We start from the raw sequence: 17,399 nt of genomic DNA on the forward strand, positions 1-17,399 counted from the left end.
CTCATTAACAAGGCTTACCAAGGCCAGTGCCATCTGTTCTGATATATATATATATATATACATATATATATATATGCATATAATGATCATTAGAGCAATCAGAACGACGTTAGAATCCCTGTGGAATATCACCCATGCACTAATGAGGTGTAAGTATCCACAAATAACTCTGACTTCCTTTTATCTGTATAACATAGTTGACTGGGCATTGACCAGGGTCTGACAGCAATTACCAGAATATACCTCTTGATAAGTCTCTCATTAGAGGCCGCCTCATTATCTACCCAGGGGCACATGAGTGAATCCCACCTAATAAACGTGTGGAAAGATCATAAATTGGCATTGCGTCATGGCTCTAGACAGACCCGAGTGATTGTTACAATGGCTAACGGTATGTTCTGATGGCATGGCCATTGACAGGAGGCTGGTGGAGTTGTTTATAGTGTTGCCCGGGCTTATTTGCAAGGCCTATCCTGAAAAATTCTTTATTTTGGCGCGTTCCAACCTAATCAGAAAAAACGGGGTCAATCAGTGAGAGAATGAGTTTTGTTGTTTTGTTTTTTTTTTTGTTATTCAGGCTAATAAAAAGCATAAAATAGTAAAAAAAAAATCTGGAATTTGAAGTAAACACAACAATTTGGTTATTTTTGTCATGTCGCAGAGCACCAATGGAAGATTAGCAGATGGGCAACACAAAATGGTCCAATTCACAGCGGTGTTTCATAGTATTTGCTACCTAGGTGTTTTATTTGCTACCTAGGTGTTTTATTTGCTACTAGGTGTTTTATTTGCTACCTAGGTGTTTTATTTGCTACCTAGGTGTTTTGTTTGCTACCTAGGTGTTTTATTTGCTACCTAGGTGTTTTATTTGCTCACAATGTACTGATAATTGTCATGCGATGAAGGAAAGAACAAAAGATTTCATAGCATTGAACCCTGTTGTTACAGGAGGGGAGGAGATACGAGTTACCCATTGTGTCAGTCTTCACCAGTCAAGTAAAATTCTTTTATATCCTTCCTTAATTCCAGGGTTTAATGAGCAGTGTAGAGATAAATTGTTGTAGAACCATGACGCATTCGGTGACAAAATGTCACTTCTTCAGGACATACTCCGCCTGGAGTAAATTTACAGTCTTTTAAATTTTGTAATTATGTTATTTTTCATATATTTTGTGCATTCTGTGTGACATCCGTGATGGAAATCAAGCAGCAATTTCACCAATATCTCAGAATCATTATCACATTAAATTTAGGCCAAACAAGCAATGGCATGTATCAGATTGCTCCCATTATCCATGTCACAATGCCTGGCAGACTTTAGCGGGTTAATACCTCATTGTTCTGACAGCTCGATCGTTGACACAACAAGAAAGTCTTGAGCCAATCCCCCAAACCCCCCCACCCCCAAAAAATCTTTGTTCCAATTTAGCAAATCCTATCAGAAAAATGGTTAGGTATTTTTTTCTTTTATTCTTGCTAATGAGAAAGATTATATTTTAAAGAAATCAACACTGATAGAAAAAATGTTGAGAAAAAGTAGTCTAAAGAAAGTTAAATCCCAGGTTACAGGTTACACTGAGCAGACATATATGTTGTAATTATGGCCCCAGCATGTTCAGTTTTAGGCCAGGCTGATTTTAAATTTGATTTGCAGGTGAAATTTTTTTGAGAATTCTCTCAGTTCAAAGAGTGTGTACTGTGCATGTGTGAGAGAGAGAAAGAGAGAGAGAGAAGAGGTGGAGGAGGGGTTGTAGGGGTGAGGTCAGTGGTGAAGCAATCTTTAATAGGCACTTAAAAGAGAAGACAATTAACTAGACCATATATATATATATATATATACATGCTCCAATAAAGTATGTGTATCCCTCAGGTACTTTAAATAGCTTTTTTTTATTTTTGTGATGTTACACAACCAAGGTATCACACTTCAAAGTAAGCAAAATCAGGCAGATTGAAACAGTTCAAAACGTGGCTATGTTTTGTCCTATCATTTGCGAGTTATTTCCATTCTTGACGACGTGTCTCATTCCGGAAACATTATTTTTAACTCTGTTTTATCTTCTAGCCATATGTGTACGGGATACAAGTGACACGGCATTGTGTTTCGGTTCGCTTCAACTTGGCACATCCCATGGACTCATAAGAATTTCTCATTAAAAATTGATGGATGGAGTCCTAAGCAACATTTCAGAAAAAACATATCTTTGGCCATTAAGGTCTGTTTTCAACCCTCTTCCTGAATAACACAGGATTTATTAATGTTTGTTTTTGTTTTATAATTTGAGGATTTATGTTAAGGTGATCTCGGGAGCTTTAAAAAGGTACATGTGATAGTGTTGGAAAATTTGATGGCTTGAGTTTCACTTTTTTTTTTTGTCCCACAGGGTTGACATGTTCTAAATCCCTGGATTGCTTAATAACACTCTGATTGACTTTATCTGAAGACATATAATTGTTTCTCCGATTTACCCAATTATTATAGCTTAATTAAATATTTTCCTGGACCTAAATTGAAGAGGTTACTTTGAGAATTTCTCATTTTTATGAGTTTTTAGGAATTTAAAGTCTGCGCAGTTTCCTCCCACCGTAATGCTGGTATAAGTGAAATACTCTTGGGTTTGGCATAAAACACCAGTCAAATAAATAAATAAATAAATAAATGAACTTTAGAGATGCAAAGCAGAGGCCAAATGCAATAATGTGACAAAGAACGAGTGGAACTGAAAAATGTCAGTTTCAGAAGAAAAATGGGTTTTTGACAAACTACAGTAGAATATTGTAATGACCAGAATACCTTTTTTACCCCTCACAAATATTATGCTTGTGTTGGTACTTGTGTTTGTTTTTAGTTTTAAATTCAACAACCTTACTGTTTCCAGTGTGTGTCAGTAAATTATGATGGGCAGAGGAAACAAATATTTATTGCATGATCTAAAAATTGTGTGAAAGGAAAAAATTTCATTCTAAGAATGAATAAGAAATGTAATTTTTTCTTTGTGTGAAATAAGCATGACTTGAATTGTCCGCTGTGCTTGTCCAAAAAAGTTTAAAACATAATAGGTCAGCTGGGCGAACAAATTTATAGATGTCAATTTCAAGAGGACTTGTTTGTTTTTACACATTCTGGAAAAGCCTAAATCCTGAGCCATGTTTACCGGTACTAATCCTGGCTAAAACAAAAAAAAAAATGTCAGAAAATTCTAAAATTTAAGATAAATGACCATAGTAAACACTGAAGCTGATGATGTTGGATAGAAAACAAAAACTTGCAAGATTCAAAAATTGCAATTTCTCTTATTTTTTAATTGGCAAAAGTTTAAATAATTAACGATGCAAGATCACCTTGAATTATAGGCCCCAGGCAGTGACTTTCTGTAAAGATTTGCTTAAATTACACCAGAACCAAAATAGTATTTGGTCATTTTTTTTTTGAGAAACACTCCTTGCTGGACATTAGGGCCCAAAAAAACGCAAGGTAAGTGATTTACTGAACTTAAGAAGTTTTGTGAAATCGGGCAGCGGTGTTTGAGAGTATATACTCATAAATCTATATCAGTTAGGGACGTGTTGTTGTCATGCCATCTATCAGTATGTTGAACATTCTATAAATACTCATTGAAATGCATACGCTGTCAGAAAAAGCAGGAGTCCCCGGGGGGCTTGGGAACAGATTATCTGGTTAGTTTATGGGGGGGTGAACCCAACACCGCAAGAGGTTACAAATAGACGTGATTATACGCTGAGAGATTTTTTAAATAATTCATGAAGTTGGCGGGTCGACTTGAATTTATGACATTCCAGTAATCATGCTATACTATACGAGCTGGCTGTCTTACATACTCGGTGGGTCTTCAATTCTCAACCCAAAAAAAAAAAAAAAAAACCAGGAAAAATCAATCTTGCCCCAGCCACAGCGCCTAATCGTTGCCCTGTCTCTCCCGGCGCAAAAGTCGCAGTCATCAAAATACATTTTGGCGTCGATTTTTCGGGTTATAAATCATAATTTAAACGCACAGTCTTTTTTTTTTTCTTTTTTTTTTATACCAGAGAGGACTTGTGGAGAAGGGACTTGGTCAATGAAATCTATCCTGCTCTATCATTTGTCTGTAGTTAATACCTTTGTTTGTACCCTAGACATTGGATAGGGCGTTGAACCCTGTTATTGTCACTCAGTACAGTATTTCTATACAACGATTAGCCGATGAAGAGACAAGTGCCATATATATAGAGCCATTTAGGGAAACTCAAACTGTTGAGCGCCAAAACTACATGCAATCAAGCTATATTAAAACTAAAAAGTACATGTAAATATGATAATTTACTAATAAACAGTTTTAGTTTTCATACAAATTTCTTTCATTCACATACCCAGAAGCTCCCAGAAAGTGTCATTTTGTTGCCTTCCAAAAAAATTTCTTTATGCACACTGTCACCTTTAAAGTTTGTGGTTAGAACTTTCCAATTTTTTTCTACATATGACCCTGAAGGCAAATGTGATGATAACAGTAAGCTGTAAGGAATTTGCAAGTGTTTGTAGTGCATAAATGGTTCATACACACTGTTTCCAGTGCATTTAATGTCACTTTATATGTTGATCTGGCCTTGTACCTCAACCCATTCCCTCTCATTGTTCATTAATTCTTTTCGTTATTTCATTGGTGTTTTACGCTGAACTGAAGTATATTTCACTTATAAAGATGGCAGCCAGCATTATGGTGGAAGGAAACCGGGCACAGCCCGGGGGAAACCCTCGACCATCCACAGGTTGCAGGCAGACCTTCCCACTTATGGCGGGAGAGGAAGCCAGCATGAGCTGAACTTGACCTCACATCACTGTTCATTAAAGGCCTTGGTGTCAATATAAACAGTTGATGCTCAGTGTGTGTTTGTTTGCAGTCTAATCTTCATTAAAGGCCACTTGTTGTACCTTTGTACTGTGCTCTTCTGTACATCAGACGTGAGAATGTTCGTCAGTAACTTGCCAGAGGTCAATGATTTGTGCTGGGTATTGCAGTTTCCTCCACCAAAAAACTGAACACCATCATACAGGTGAATAGTCCCTGAGTATGGTGTTAAACAACCATCAAGGAAATGAGTGTAAATAAATGAATAATGTGAATTGTCTGATTACAGTGTCATCTGGCTGATACATGTACTATGATGATCTGAAACTCTTATGTATTTTCCTGCCTCACTGAAGCATGTGTCAAAGACACCAGGCACACTTGACTCAACACTAATTGATTACAATACTTGTTGGTGCCTCACTGAAGCATATTGCAAAGACACCAGACGTGACACCACACTAATTGGTCACAATATTTTGCTTCCTCACTGAAGCATATGTCACGGACTACAGATGTGACACCACATTAATTGGCCTTTTTTAACAAGTAGAACACAAATGCACGTGCAGAAAAATATCAGATTTACAGGGTGGCCTCAAGTTTGCACATTTATTACCCGAGTGTCTTACCAGGTTGCTGTTGTTGTTGTTGCAGATTGATAACGATGTCACAGCCAAATGTGAACAATATAATGGTGTGTGGCTGCATCCTGTGTCTTGTGTGTATCTACTTACTGGGGCTGGACGGACAGTTTGTGTCAGTGCAAAGCTATCCCAGACTCTGTATGGTGAGTACACTAGTTCAGAGTATGCTCTGGACATAAATTCTTTGAGGGTAAGCAATATATAGCTGCTTTATTTGGCTAAAGTATTGGTCTGGGCAAGCCTGATTGGTTCTTGCCTGATTTCAGTAGTTCATGTGTGCCTTTGTAATTCGTGAGTGTTTTTCTTCCTTTTTTTTCTTTTTTTTGTTTTTGGAGATGGGTGGGGAGGAAGCAGTCAGATGTCATGCAGGCACTAACTTCAAAAAAAGTATCTGGTAATCTTAAGTCATGAAACCCTATGACTCTAAATAACTCAATAAATAATTAGCTTAATTTAATACCTCACAACCTGAGAGCCACTTTTTGAGAGCTAAATTCTTCAGAGTCAGCAGTTGAAGTAATCAGTTATCATGTAAATAAAGGATCAGCTACATGTATTGTTGGATACCACTGCATGTCTGGCTTGTGTAGCCATTAAGCTTGTGTGGCCATTAAGCCATAAGCTTGTGTAGCCATTAAGCCATAAGCTTGTGTAGCCATAAGCATGTGTAGCCATTAAGCCATAAGCTTGTGTAGCCATTAAGCCAAAAGCATGTGTAGCCATAAGCTTGTGTAGCCATTAAGCTTTAAGCTTATGTAGCCATTAAGCTTGTGTAGATTTTAAGCTTGTGTAGCCATTAAGCTTGTGTAGCCATTAAGCTTGTGTAGATTTTAAGCTTGTGTAGCCATTAAGCTTATGTAGCCATTAAGCTTGTGTAGATTTAAGCTTGTGTAGCCATTAAGCTTATGTAGCCATTAAACTTGTGTAGCCATTAAGCTTGTGTAGCCATTAAACTTGTGTAGCCATAAGCTAGTGTAGCCATTAAGCTTTAAGCTTGTGTAGCCATTAGGCTTGTGTAGCTATTGAGCTTATGTAGCTATTAAACTTGTGTAGCCATAAGCTTGTGTAGCCATTAAGCTTGTTTAGCAAGTACTTGAATACAAAACCTTGAAAATCCTAGAAAAGAATTTCTTTCAGTATAAGTCCTGGAAAGTAGTTAATATTTCGTTGCTAAATGTTATTTTGTATTGTGTTATTAGACATGTACCTGTAAATAGTCTACATGTGTATGTACCAAGACGTGATGCAGCATCCTTGAAAAGCATTTCCTGTCTTGGGTTGGAGGCCCGTAGAGAATATACTGGTTCATTCACAGACTAGCAGGAGAATGTCCTAGCAGACGATGAGCAGGTCTGATCTTCTCAGTTACATGTGGATACACAACTCGTCAAATAAAAACCACACCGTCTGCTGTACTTTTTTTGTTAACCGGTGCATGTGTGCTCCAAGAACTCCAGTCTTAGTTACAAGGTTTGATACTGGATGTCCCAGATTTGTAATTGACTTACAGTATGTGGCAGTGGGGTTGAATTGAAAGGCCCTTTGATCGAGTCAACTGTACCAGTGCCCTCCCTTCTGATCAATAAGCTGGCCTTCGCCGTCAGTTCAATCGGTTTCCGCTGTGCTAGGCCATCGCCTCACCTCTATCAAATATCATAATGGACATAGATGTTGGTTTAAGTGTTGTTGTTGCATGCCAGACGGAGGTTTTGTCTGCTGAGCCAGCCTGCAAATCAAACACAGAAAAACCAACAGTCAGTTGACACAATCGTTTTCGAGGTGTTTTTTTTTTTTCTTGCGTACTGGTAGAGTAACTGGAGAAATATTCAAGAAAAGTAAGTCTCCAGTGGGAGGAGGGGAAAATGGATTGTGGCCGAGTTGTGTAGATTGATGGTTAGTGTAAACTGTAGAGATGGACTGGCAATTATCCCCGTCTGGACCTGAGTTTAGTTTATCTGACCTATTGAAACTCGGTGAGAAAAACATGGCCCATTTCGACCGCAAATAGAGAAGAACTCTCTTCCTGATAAGGAATCGATATTGGACATCAAATTTTACCCCTCATCAATGAAGAGAAAAAGTAGCCCCAAAGCTGGAAAGATGCAATTTATCTATGCTCAGCTGTTAAAGAGGCTACGTTGAAGATTTTCAGCCGGTAGATAGACATGGAGAAAAAAATATATCATTCACAGAACTGAATTTTCCTGGAAATTTTTTTTTTTTATGTCAGAATACGTGTAGCAAGAAAGTATCTTTATACAAGAGGAAAGGATATGCATAAATACTTGGACGTATGGAACACCAACATATGTAAATACTTGAATGTATGGAACACCAACATATGTAAATACTTGAATGTATGGAACACCAACCTATGTAAATACTTGAATGTATGGAACACCAACATATGTAAATACTTGAATGTATGGAACACCAACCTATGTAAATACTTGGATGTATGGAACACCAACCTATGTAAATACTTGGATGTATGGAACACCAACATATGTAAATACTTGAATGTATGGAACACCAACCTATGTAAATACTTGGATGTATGGAACACCAACATATGTAAATACTTGGATGTATGGAACACCAACATATGTAAATACTTGAATGTATGGAACACCAACATATATTAATACTTGAATGTATGGAACACCAACATACGTAAATACTTGGATGTATGGAACACCAACATATGTAAATACTTGAATGTATGGAACACCAACCTGTGTAAATACTTGGATGTATGGAACACCAACATATGTAAATACTTGGATGTATGGAACACCAACTTATGTAAATACTTGGATGTATGGAACACCAACATATGTAAATACTTGGATGTATGGAACACCAACCTATGTAAATTCTTTTTCTAGGGGGTTGGTGGGGGATGGGCAGTAATTTTCAGGGCATACATACAGCATTTTATCTTCATTCATTTGAGTTTGATTCTTTAGAGGTGGAGGGGAAACGGCACACGATAACGATTTTGTTTTCCTGGAGTAAGATAATGATCAAAAAGCCACATTGATCTCTCACGACTGTAAGGAAAATCTTGCTGCTGCATGCGGTGATAAAACGGGAGTACTAAAGGAAAACGAGCAGGACTTTACAGTGTCAAGATGGCCTGATGTCTCTTCCATGTAAAACACGAACCTGCTGTTAAGTCCTCGTAACGAAATGATGCAGCACTGTGTTCGGCTGTGAATTATTACCCCATGTGCCATTGAACTGCCGGTTCCCAGGGCTCGTAAGAAAAAAACAGAAAAAAAATTATCAGGAGAGTTTGAGGTTTAAGAGCAAAAGGCATTTATTTTGATAGCGTCGTGTGTGATGGAGTTGGCACTTGAGCACTTTCATGGCTTCCCTCCATCCTTCCTCATTTTTCAGCACTTACCTGTGCAATTATTGTAAGGATTTTCAGTTTGATTCAGCTTAATACCAGCAGTGTCATTCGGTGTAAATTAAACAGGTAATTACCCTATATCCTCTACAAATTCAACTCATAAAGAGGAACTTTGGACACCATTTGAAGAAAAAAAATGCCCAAGATTTTGACTGAAATGTATTGTTGAGGCCTGGGCACATATAAACTTTACAGAAATGATGAGTTTTCAGAAAAAGGAGGTTTTGTAATTCACCTAAAGTTAGCATTTTTCAAGTGACACATTTGGCTCGATTCCCATCCATCCATCCACCTTAATCTAGGGCAATTAAATTAAAAGTTTTATATGAAGTTTAATTAATTTCTTATGGGAAAACTTTAAGTGATGACATGAAAAGTATCATTCCAAGGCCTTTGTGTGACTCTGAATGTGCATTTTTACCTGCCAAACTTTAGGTGAAGTAGGGGCCCCCGTTGCCCAGTGGGTTAGTGCGCTAGCGCAGCGTAATGACCCAGGAGCCTCTCACCAATGCAGACGCTGTGAGTTCAAGTCCAGCTCAGGCTGGCTTCCTCTCCAGCCATATGTGGGAAGGTCTGCCAGCAACCTGCGGATGGTCGTAGGTTTTCACCAGGCTCTACCCGGTTTCCTCCCACCATAATGTTGGCCGTCGTCGTATAAGTGAAATATTCTTGAGTACGTCGTAAAACACCAATCAAGTAAATAAATAAATGAATAAATAAATAAGTGAAGTACGGTATGAAAAGTAAGACTGATATTTACTAAATTTTGTTGAAGGGATAACAATGGCAGCTCAATCTTGTTGACGGACATGACTTATGTTTGCTTTATTGGCTGAAGTAATAACATTTAACACTCATATTGGTGCGGATTAATTCCATAAGTTTGCTTGGGATCTGGTATAAGTAACAGTGTCTTGTGGATGATGGTCAAAGGACATTTGAGAACAGTGTCATCATTGCTATAGTATAGGGTGAGATTTTCACAATGCTTATATTGTGAGTCTGAAAAAGTTACAGTTGAGACATTGGGAGTTAATCCTCTTGATCTATAAACAGTAGACTTCTCAGACCATGTGACTATGTATAGGGTCTATACTTGGTCCTTTCAGTGTACATTACATTCAGTGGTAAATGTAGATTACATTCAGTGGTAAATGTAGATTACATTCAGTGGTAAATGTAGATTACATTCACCGGTAAATATAGATTACATTCAGTGGTAAATGTAGATGACATTCAGTGGTAAATGTAGATGACATTCAGTGGTAAATATAGATTACATTCAGTGGTAAATGTAGATGACATTCAGCGGTAAATGTAGATGACATTCAGCGGTAAATGTAGATGACATTCAGCGGTAAATGTAGATGACATTCAGCGGTAAATGTAGATGACATTCAGTGGTAAATGTAGATGACATTCAGCGGTAAATGTAGATGACATTCAGCGGTAAATGTAGATGACATTCAGCGGTAAATGTAGATTACATTCAGTGGTAAATGTAGATTTAATTTTAAACCTGAATCAAGAGTTAAGTAACATGGGTCAAATGCATAACAGTTTTATGACTGGTCATAATACTCCTAGAACAGTATTTCTTCAGTTGTCAGTATGCAATATTATATAAACCATATTATATAATGTTACATTATCAATGTTAAAATATATTGTTGTATATTATCACACTGTCTTTGCTGCTCTGGGTTTACTCTTCATACATGTGTATGTACTTAACCTTAAATGGCCTTATTGGAGCAGGGATGCACCACCCATTCTACACTGCATGGTTGTAAGTGGGAAGGTCTGCCAGCAACCTGCAAATGGTCGTGGGTTTCCCGAGCCCGGTTTCCTCCCACCATAATTCTCGTCGTCGTATAAGTGTAATACTCTTGAGTAATGTGTAAAACACCAGTTAAATAAATAAATAAATCTTTGGTATTCTTCGACCTCGCCATGAAATTGTGTAGAAATAGATTTGGTGTTGCCCAGTCAGCCCCAATGTAACAGATTTAACACTTGTTTGAACTGTTTTCATAAAAACAAATTGTTTTCTTTTTTCCAGGCCCGTGCTTGGTTACTGTCGTTTGGTTTCACATTTGGCTATGGTTCCATGTTCTCTAAAGTCTGGACAGTCCATAGGGTAACAACGCTAAGGAAGAAAAATAGAAGGGTAAGGGGTATAGGGTGTTTGCACAGCGTAACGGCCTAACGGCTCAACCCTTTACCGATCTGTTTCGTTTGCCTCGCGATGCTCACCTTAACGTCGTCCGTCACTCACAGCTAGTCTATTGTATTAACCGACAAGTGCCAGGTGTAAACGCTGTTCTGTGCCACTCGTCACGTGACCTGGAAAAGAAATGCAAACAGGGGCTGTACTACACATAATTGCTTTATGCATAAACACTATTTTCAGGGTATAAATACTCATGAAAAAGGCCCTAAAAAAATGAATTATCGCCATATCAAAATATTTTGGGGGTAATCCTGATTGGAGATTTAAAATCACATTAATCGTGCATTGGGTGTCACGTGCCTTTCACTGATATAGTATTCACATTATTAAACCTACATGAGAAAATTCATTCACCCCATGTGAGAAAATTATCATTTTATAGTTGCCACAGATCGGTGGTTTACACCAAATTCTCTCCTGTCCTCCACCCTTATAAATGGCAGCCATACTGTATCATTCAAGTGAAAAGTGCTTGAGCACAGAGTTAAACAGAAAACCATCTATCTATCGAGCACGCTAGCGCAGCGTAATACCCAGGAGTCTCTCACCAATGCGGTCACTGTGAGTTCTAGTCCAGCTCATGCTGGCTTCCTCAAGAATAAATGTCAAGAATTCTAACTTTTAATTAATCCTTGTATATTTGTCTTCTCACAGAAAGTTCGTGTTTGGGAGTTTTACGTCGTACTTGCTTTTATCTTCGTCCTGGATGTCATTGTCTTGACGACATGGCAAGCCGTTGACCCGATGTTCCGTGACCTTGAATATTTTCCATACGAAGATCCTCAAGACACTGACGAGGACATAAAATACCAGCCCCAACTAGAACATTGTACTTCCAATAACTTAACAGTCTGGTTAGGTAAGCAAAACGAGAGATCAATCACTCTTTTAGGGATTTTATGTAGGATGCTACACTGCAAAAGTTTGTAGAACTAGAAGGCACTTCGAAAGACAATCATCCACAGCTAATTGTAAATATCCACACTACAGATGAAGGGATGATGCTCTTCATTTCTGTCATATTTTTAATGAGGGGAAAATCATTTTAAAAATTCCTTCATCATATACATATTATTACCAAAATTCAGTTGGCTGGAGCCAAGAGCATGGCCATGTATTATCCAAGGCAATATATTACATTTTCTGTAACATTGCTGACAGACAGACACACAAGTAATGCCGATAGAATCAAGTAAAGAAATATACATGTAAAATAAAAATTTTAATAGGTGTGGCCTAACTTAGTTTGTTTTTCAGATATTACATTTGGTTACACAGGAGTTTGACTTACATTGAGCCTGTTTTTTTTTCCAGGTATTACATTTGGTTACAAAGGAGTTTTACTTATATTAGGTGTGTTTTTAGCCTATGAAACGAGGAGCGTCAAAATTAAACAAATCAACGACTCTCGTTTTGTGGGTATGAGTATATACAATGTGGTGGTAAGTACAGCTTATTCATACGATTCTTAATATAGTTTTATATTTAATACATAATCAATTAATTATTAATTAATAATTGATTAATTATAATTCATTAATCAATTCATTGATGCCATTGTGTTATTAATCAGCCAGTTGACATTTATAGGTAGATAATTTATGAAATGATCCAAGACCAAAGGCACGCAAATTTGTTTATAATTGTCATTTTTATGAAAATCCTTGTCTCATATTCAGTATTTTTTTTTTTTGGGATCATTACAATATTTGTTAAAAGCATGCTTACACAGGTATAAGCGGTACTAGAATGAGCCGAGTCAGCATTTCAAGAGTCCCGCGAGTTCACACAGATATGGATGAGATGGGGTGGGGGCTCTTTCAAACTGACAGAGCTAAAATGGGAGATTTTATGGTACTTGCTAGACTGACTACCTATCTCACACAGTCAGGTCTGTCAGCCCAACGGCACCAAAAAGGAGCTGCCGTAAGAGCATGCCTTTAGCTGTATATGTTTGCGAGAGCCCCCACCCCCTGTCTCGCCTTTACATGCATGAACTTGCGAGATTCCTGAAATACCAAATCAGCTTATTCCATGAACTAGAAGCATTTGAGTCTCCATGCCCGAAGTTATATTTTTGCACACTACAAAATCAACATAAAACTTAACATCATATGAGTGAAATGTGCTTGAATGCAAAATTCAACATACAGGTATCTCTGACTCAGTTCAAGGGGCCTTCAGGTAACAGTAAGTGGTCTACAATGCTCTTGTAGCCATTGACGCAGTCAGCATCTATTTTTGACCACTTTGTGTGCATATTTGTACGTCACACGTGCAAAAGTTTGTCAGTAACTTGTCAAAGGCCGGTGGTTTAACTCTGGCATTTCAGATTCCTCCAATTCACACATAACTGCCAGCGTAATGAAAAATTCTTGAGTATGGCATAAAATTGCAGTCCGATAAATGAATAAATAAATGAATAAATCAATGAATAAATAAACGAATAAATAAATGAATAAATAAATGAAAAAAGCCAAATTTAATCTGGTGTTATGAATTTGTCATGACAGGTCATGTGTGTCATCACAGCCCCGATCACCTTGCTTATCAGCAGTCAGCAGAACGCCACTTTTGTCTTCGTCTCATTGGCTATTATTCTCTGTAGCTTTCTTTCTATTGGTCTCATTTTTATACCAAAGGTAAGAACAATGCATCTTTTGCATATGGTAATCAAATAAAGTTTTTGTGCTGTTGTTTTTGTGGACTTGATTTCAAGTCATGTACATGATTGTCAGATTTGTAAGCAATCCATGCAGGAAGGCTGTAATATCTGAGGGAGAGGGGCTTCTATGGCCTAGAGGGTGGTGTACTGTAGTGCAGTGCAGTGCAGTGGGCAAGGAGCCTTTCACCAATGTGATTGCTGTGAGTTCAAGTCTATATTACACTGGCTTCCTCTCCTGTCATACCAGTGAGGATCTGACAGCAACCTGCAGATGGTTGTGGGTTTTGCCCGTTTTTTTCCCACCATAATGCTGGCTGCCATGGCGTAAGTGAAATATTCTTAAATATGGCATAAAACACCAATCAGATAAATAAGTACATATCTGAGGAAGATGTTCACATCATATGTTGATCATATGGCCAGGATGTGTGATGATTTCCGTAGCAGATATCCTTGGATCGGGCTGTACTGTATGAAGAGAGTCTCCAACTGGTTTGCTACAGCATTAAGTAAGGATATTTGCCAGGTATCCATTGTGGGATAGTGGTTTCCTCCCTGTGTATCCCAGTTTCCTCTGCCCGTACATGGATTGATTGTATAAGTGAAGTAGTCTTGAGTGTGGCATAAACACTAATCAGATTAAAAACATAAAGACAGAAAATCTTGAAAAAATCTTAAAGGGGTCGCCCATATCTCACTTAAGTCAAACCTGTAAGGGCGCACTCTTAAAACTGATGTACTACGAACTAGACACAACTGCTCTGATGGTTACATGTACCTAATTAATATAAGCCAGGCCTCTCTACAACTGCACCCCGGATGAAGCAGTTGTGACTAGTTTCCGACTACAATGTGTAGGTAGATCTAAAAGAATCAATACCTTGTCTCATACTTCTGGCTGTTTAGCCATTGAATCCAGGTCTTGCTGTCATGGTATTCTGGGAAGTGAACTAAGCTCTTCAATTCATTTCACTTCACTGATTTTCTTCTGAGATGAGGAGTCTTGTAGGCATTAAAGTTTAACCGAAGCATTTGTCAGAGGGATCATTAAACAGGCTGGAGTTGTAAGTCACTATATTTTTGATTGATAACATAGTGTTGGTTTTTGATTTTGTCAATGTGCACCATTTTACTTTAATATGCAATTTCTCATTTATGCAGCATGACAAATATAAAAATGTATGCTCTTTAAACTTTATGTGGGATAGTCTATACACAGGGTCTAGGGTGTCTTTTTTTTTAAGACATACATGTTGCAGGGGAAACTTGAATCATTGAAACACACTTTACCGTTATTGTTTACAGGTGATACAGCTGGTGAGGAATCCACACAAAGAGGGAATAGAAATCAAGGCTATGTCCGACTCTATGGCCAGTCGAGAGGAAGAGGAGAGACACCAGCGCCTCCTGGTGGAGAATGAGGAACTAAAACAACACATAGCAGAGGTATGACATATTATAACTGTATTTATGTACAGACAGCAAGTCTTTGCAAGTTATCATAATTGGTGGCTTTCTATCTGGTTTGTACTCTCAGGTTTAACATCACATTTTATGCCAGGGATTGAAATTAAGGTAGTGTGGGAAGAGGGTTTTAAAATCTGTCATTCGTTTGTGTAGAAAGAATTTTGCTGCATTTTTTTTTTGTATGTTGAGATGGCTTACATAAGTATTTTTTCTTTTCATTTTTCATTCCTGTAATATCTTGGGAGTAGATAATAACATGACTTATTATTTACATATGTTGTCCATCTGAAAAGTACATTAGCTGAAAAAAAAATGCAGTAATCATGAATTTTAAAACGGAATTCTGAGACTGGTGTAGTAAAGTTTTTTTCCATCAAATTCTTGATAACATGGCTGGGTTTACTGAGGGTGATGGCTCAGTATTTTCTGAGGGAGATCAATTACACCGTAGCTACAAAACCAACCTTTAGTCGGAGAAAAACTGGCTATTAAGGTTATGAACTCGCACTTGTGCACAGAACTAGGTTCACTGTGTGTAGGTTGTCCAGTTTTGTCTCACTGTACATTCACTGTGCCATTTTGTCCAACTCTAAGCTATGCTGTTTTATTCCAGTGTTTGCTCCACTGTTTTGTCCCACAGTAAGATGTGCCATGTTTTTCCCACAGCAAGATGTGTTATAATTTGTCCTACTGAAGTTTATGCTCTTTTGTCCCACTGTAGGTTGTGCCATTTTGTCCCACTGTAAATTGTGCCATTTTTTCCAGTTGTCAGTTCTGGCCTCTTGACCCACTCTCAGTTGTGCCATTTTGTCCCACTGTCAGTTCTGGCTTTTGGCCTATCATCAGTTGTGCCATATTTTGTCCCACTGTCAGTTCTGGCCTTTTGGCCCACTCTCAGCTGTGCCATTTTGTCCCACTGTCAGTTCTGGCCTTTTGGCCTATCATCAGTTGTGCCATATTTTGTCCCATTGTCAGTTTTGGCCTTTTGGCTCACTGCCAGTTTGCCATTTGTCCCACTGTCAGTTCTGCCTTTTGGCCCACTCTCAGCTGTGCCATTTTGTCCCACTGTCAGTTCTGGCCTTTTGGCCTATCATCAGTTGTGCCCTATTTTGTCCCATTGTCAGTTTTGGCCTTTTGACCCACTGCCAGTTTTGCCATTTGTCCCACTGTCAGTTCTGGCCTTTTGTGCCATATTTTGTTCCACTGTAAGTGGTCCTGTTTTGTCCCAGTGTATCTTGTACCATGTTGTCCCACTGTAGGTTGTGAAGTTTTGTCCGACATATGTAGAGCAATTACTAACACTTTGTACTTTTCTTTGCAGAGAGAGGGACAAAATCCGTGAGCTAAATCGGCGAGTGTTGAACAAATCCCAGCCAAAGTGCGTCACAATACAGACAGAAGAGAGTTCTGACATCCTGGCAGATCACAACCCACACCCAGCCAAGACAAATGCCTGTGTTGTGTCTTTTACAAACTTATCTCCCTTGACGATAGGCGGTGGCTCGCCTGATGATTTAGGCGTATCGATCGACGCCGATTCGGGCCTTGCCAGCAGTTCAATGGCAAAGAGCTCCAAAATTCTGCTTCAGGATTCGGAGCCTTACTGCTGACTAGAGGCTGGGAATGTAGGACGGCTTCGGAAGGGTTGTGCGACATACAAGAATGAGACAATGGACGGTCTTTGTCTGACCCCAGGTATCCGCACGCTCCACGAAACAGATCTCTGATGACACGGCGTTTATGATGAGCGCTCGCACAGCAGCAAGGTCTTACATTCCCACTCATATATAGGAGCTCAACAGTTGGGCAGAATAGCTCTTCAGGAATGAAGGTGGCAAAGGTTGATAGTACAAAATGTAACATTACCATGGCTTTATTGGAAAAAAAAATGTTTTGCTTAATATTCTGCAGATTCTTGATGAAAATTTTCTTGGTTTGTTGGTGGACCAAGAGATGTCTCGTGAAATCTTGAATGATGTAAAATAACCAAGGGATAAAACTTCATTACAAGATCAATGAGTTGCAAACATGGATATTATTCAGTCTCAGAAAAGGGTTTTCACATAATTTGATATAAATATTAGCATTCTTTCTTGTCAGTATTTTTTCACCAATTAAGCCTATG

General features: G+C 38.3%; 1 protein-coding gene across 1 annotated transcript in view; it reads left to right on the forward strand.

The window, feature by feature from the left end:
• LOC135480268 (gamma-aminobutyric acid type B receptor subunit 1-like) overlaps nucleotides 1-17,399 on the forward strand; it is a 122,494-nt gene that overhangs the window by 87,395 nt on the left and 17,700 nt on the right. Inside the window, exons 12-17 of the mRNA XM_064760062.1 lie at nucleotides 5,502-5,634; nucleotides 10,972-11,079; nucleotides 11,797-12,001; nucleotides 12,457-12,584; nucleotides 13,656-13,784; nucleotides 15,113-15,253. Of these exons, the coding sequence (XP_064616132.1) occupies nucleotides 5,502-5,634; nucleotides 10,972-11,079; nucleotides 11,797-12,001; nucleotides 12,457-12,584; nucleotides 13,656-13,784; nucleotides 15,113-15,253 (844 nt within the window). The remainder of the gene's footprint in view (nucleotides 1-5,501; nucleotides 5,635-10,971; nucleotides 11,080-11,796; nucleotides 12,002-12,456; nucleotides 12,585-13,655; nucleotides 13,785-15,112; nucleotides 15,254-17,399) is intronic.

Source organism: Liolophura sinensis, chromosome 13, assembly GCF_032854445.1.
Source record: "Liolophura sinensis isolate JHLJ2023 chromosome 13, CUHK_Ljap_v2, whole genome shotgun sequence".
Lineage (NCBI taxonomy): Eukaryota > Metazoa > Mollusca > Polyplacophora > Chitonida > Chitonidae > Liolophura > Liolophura sinensis.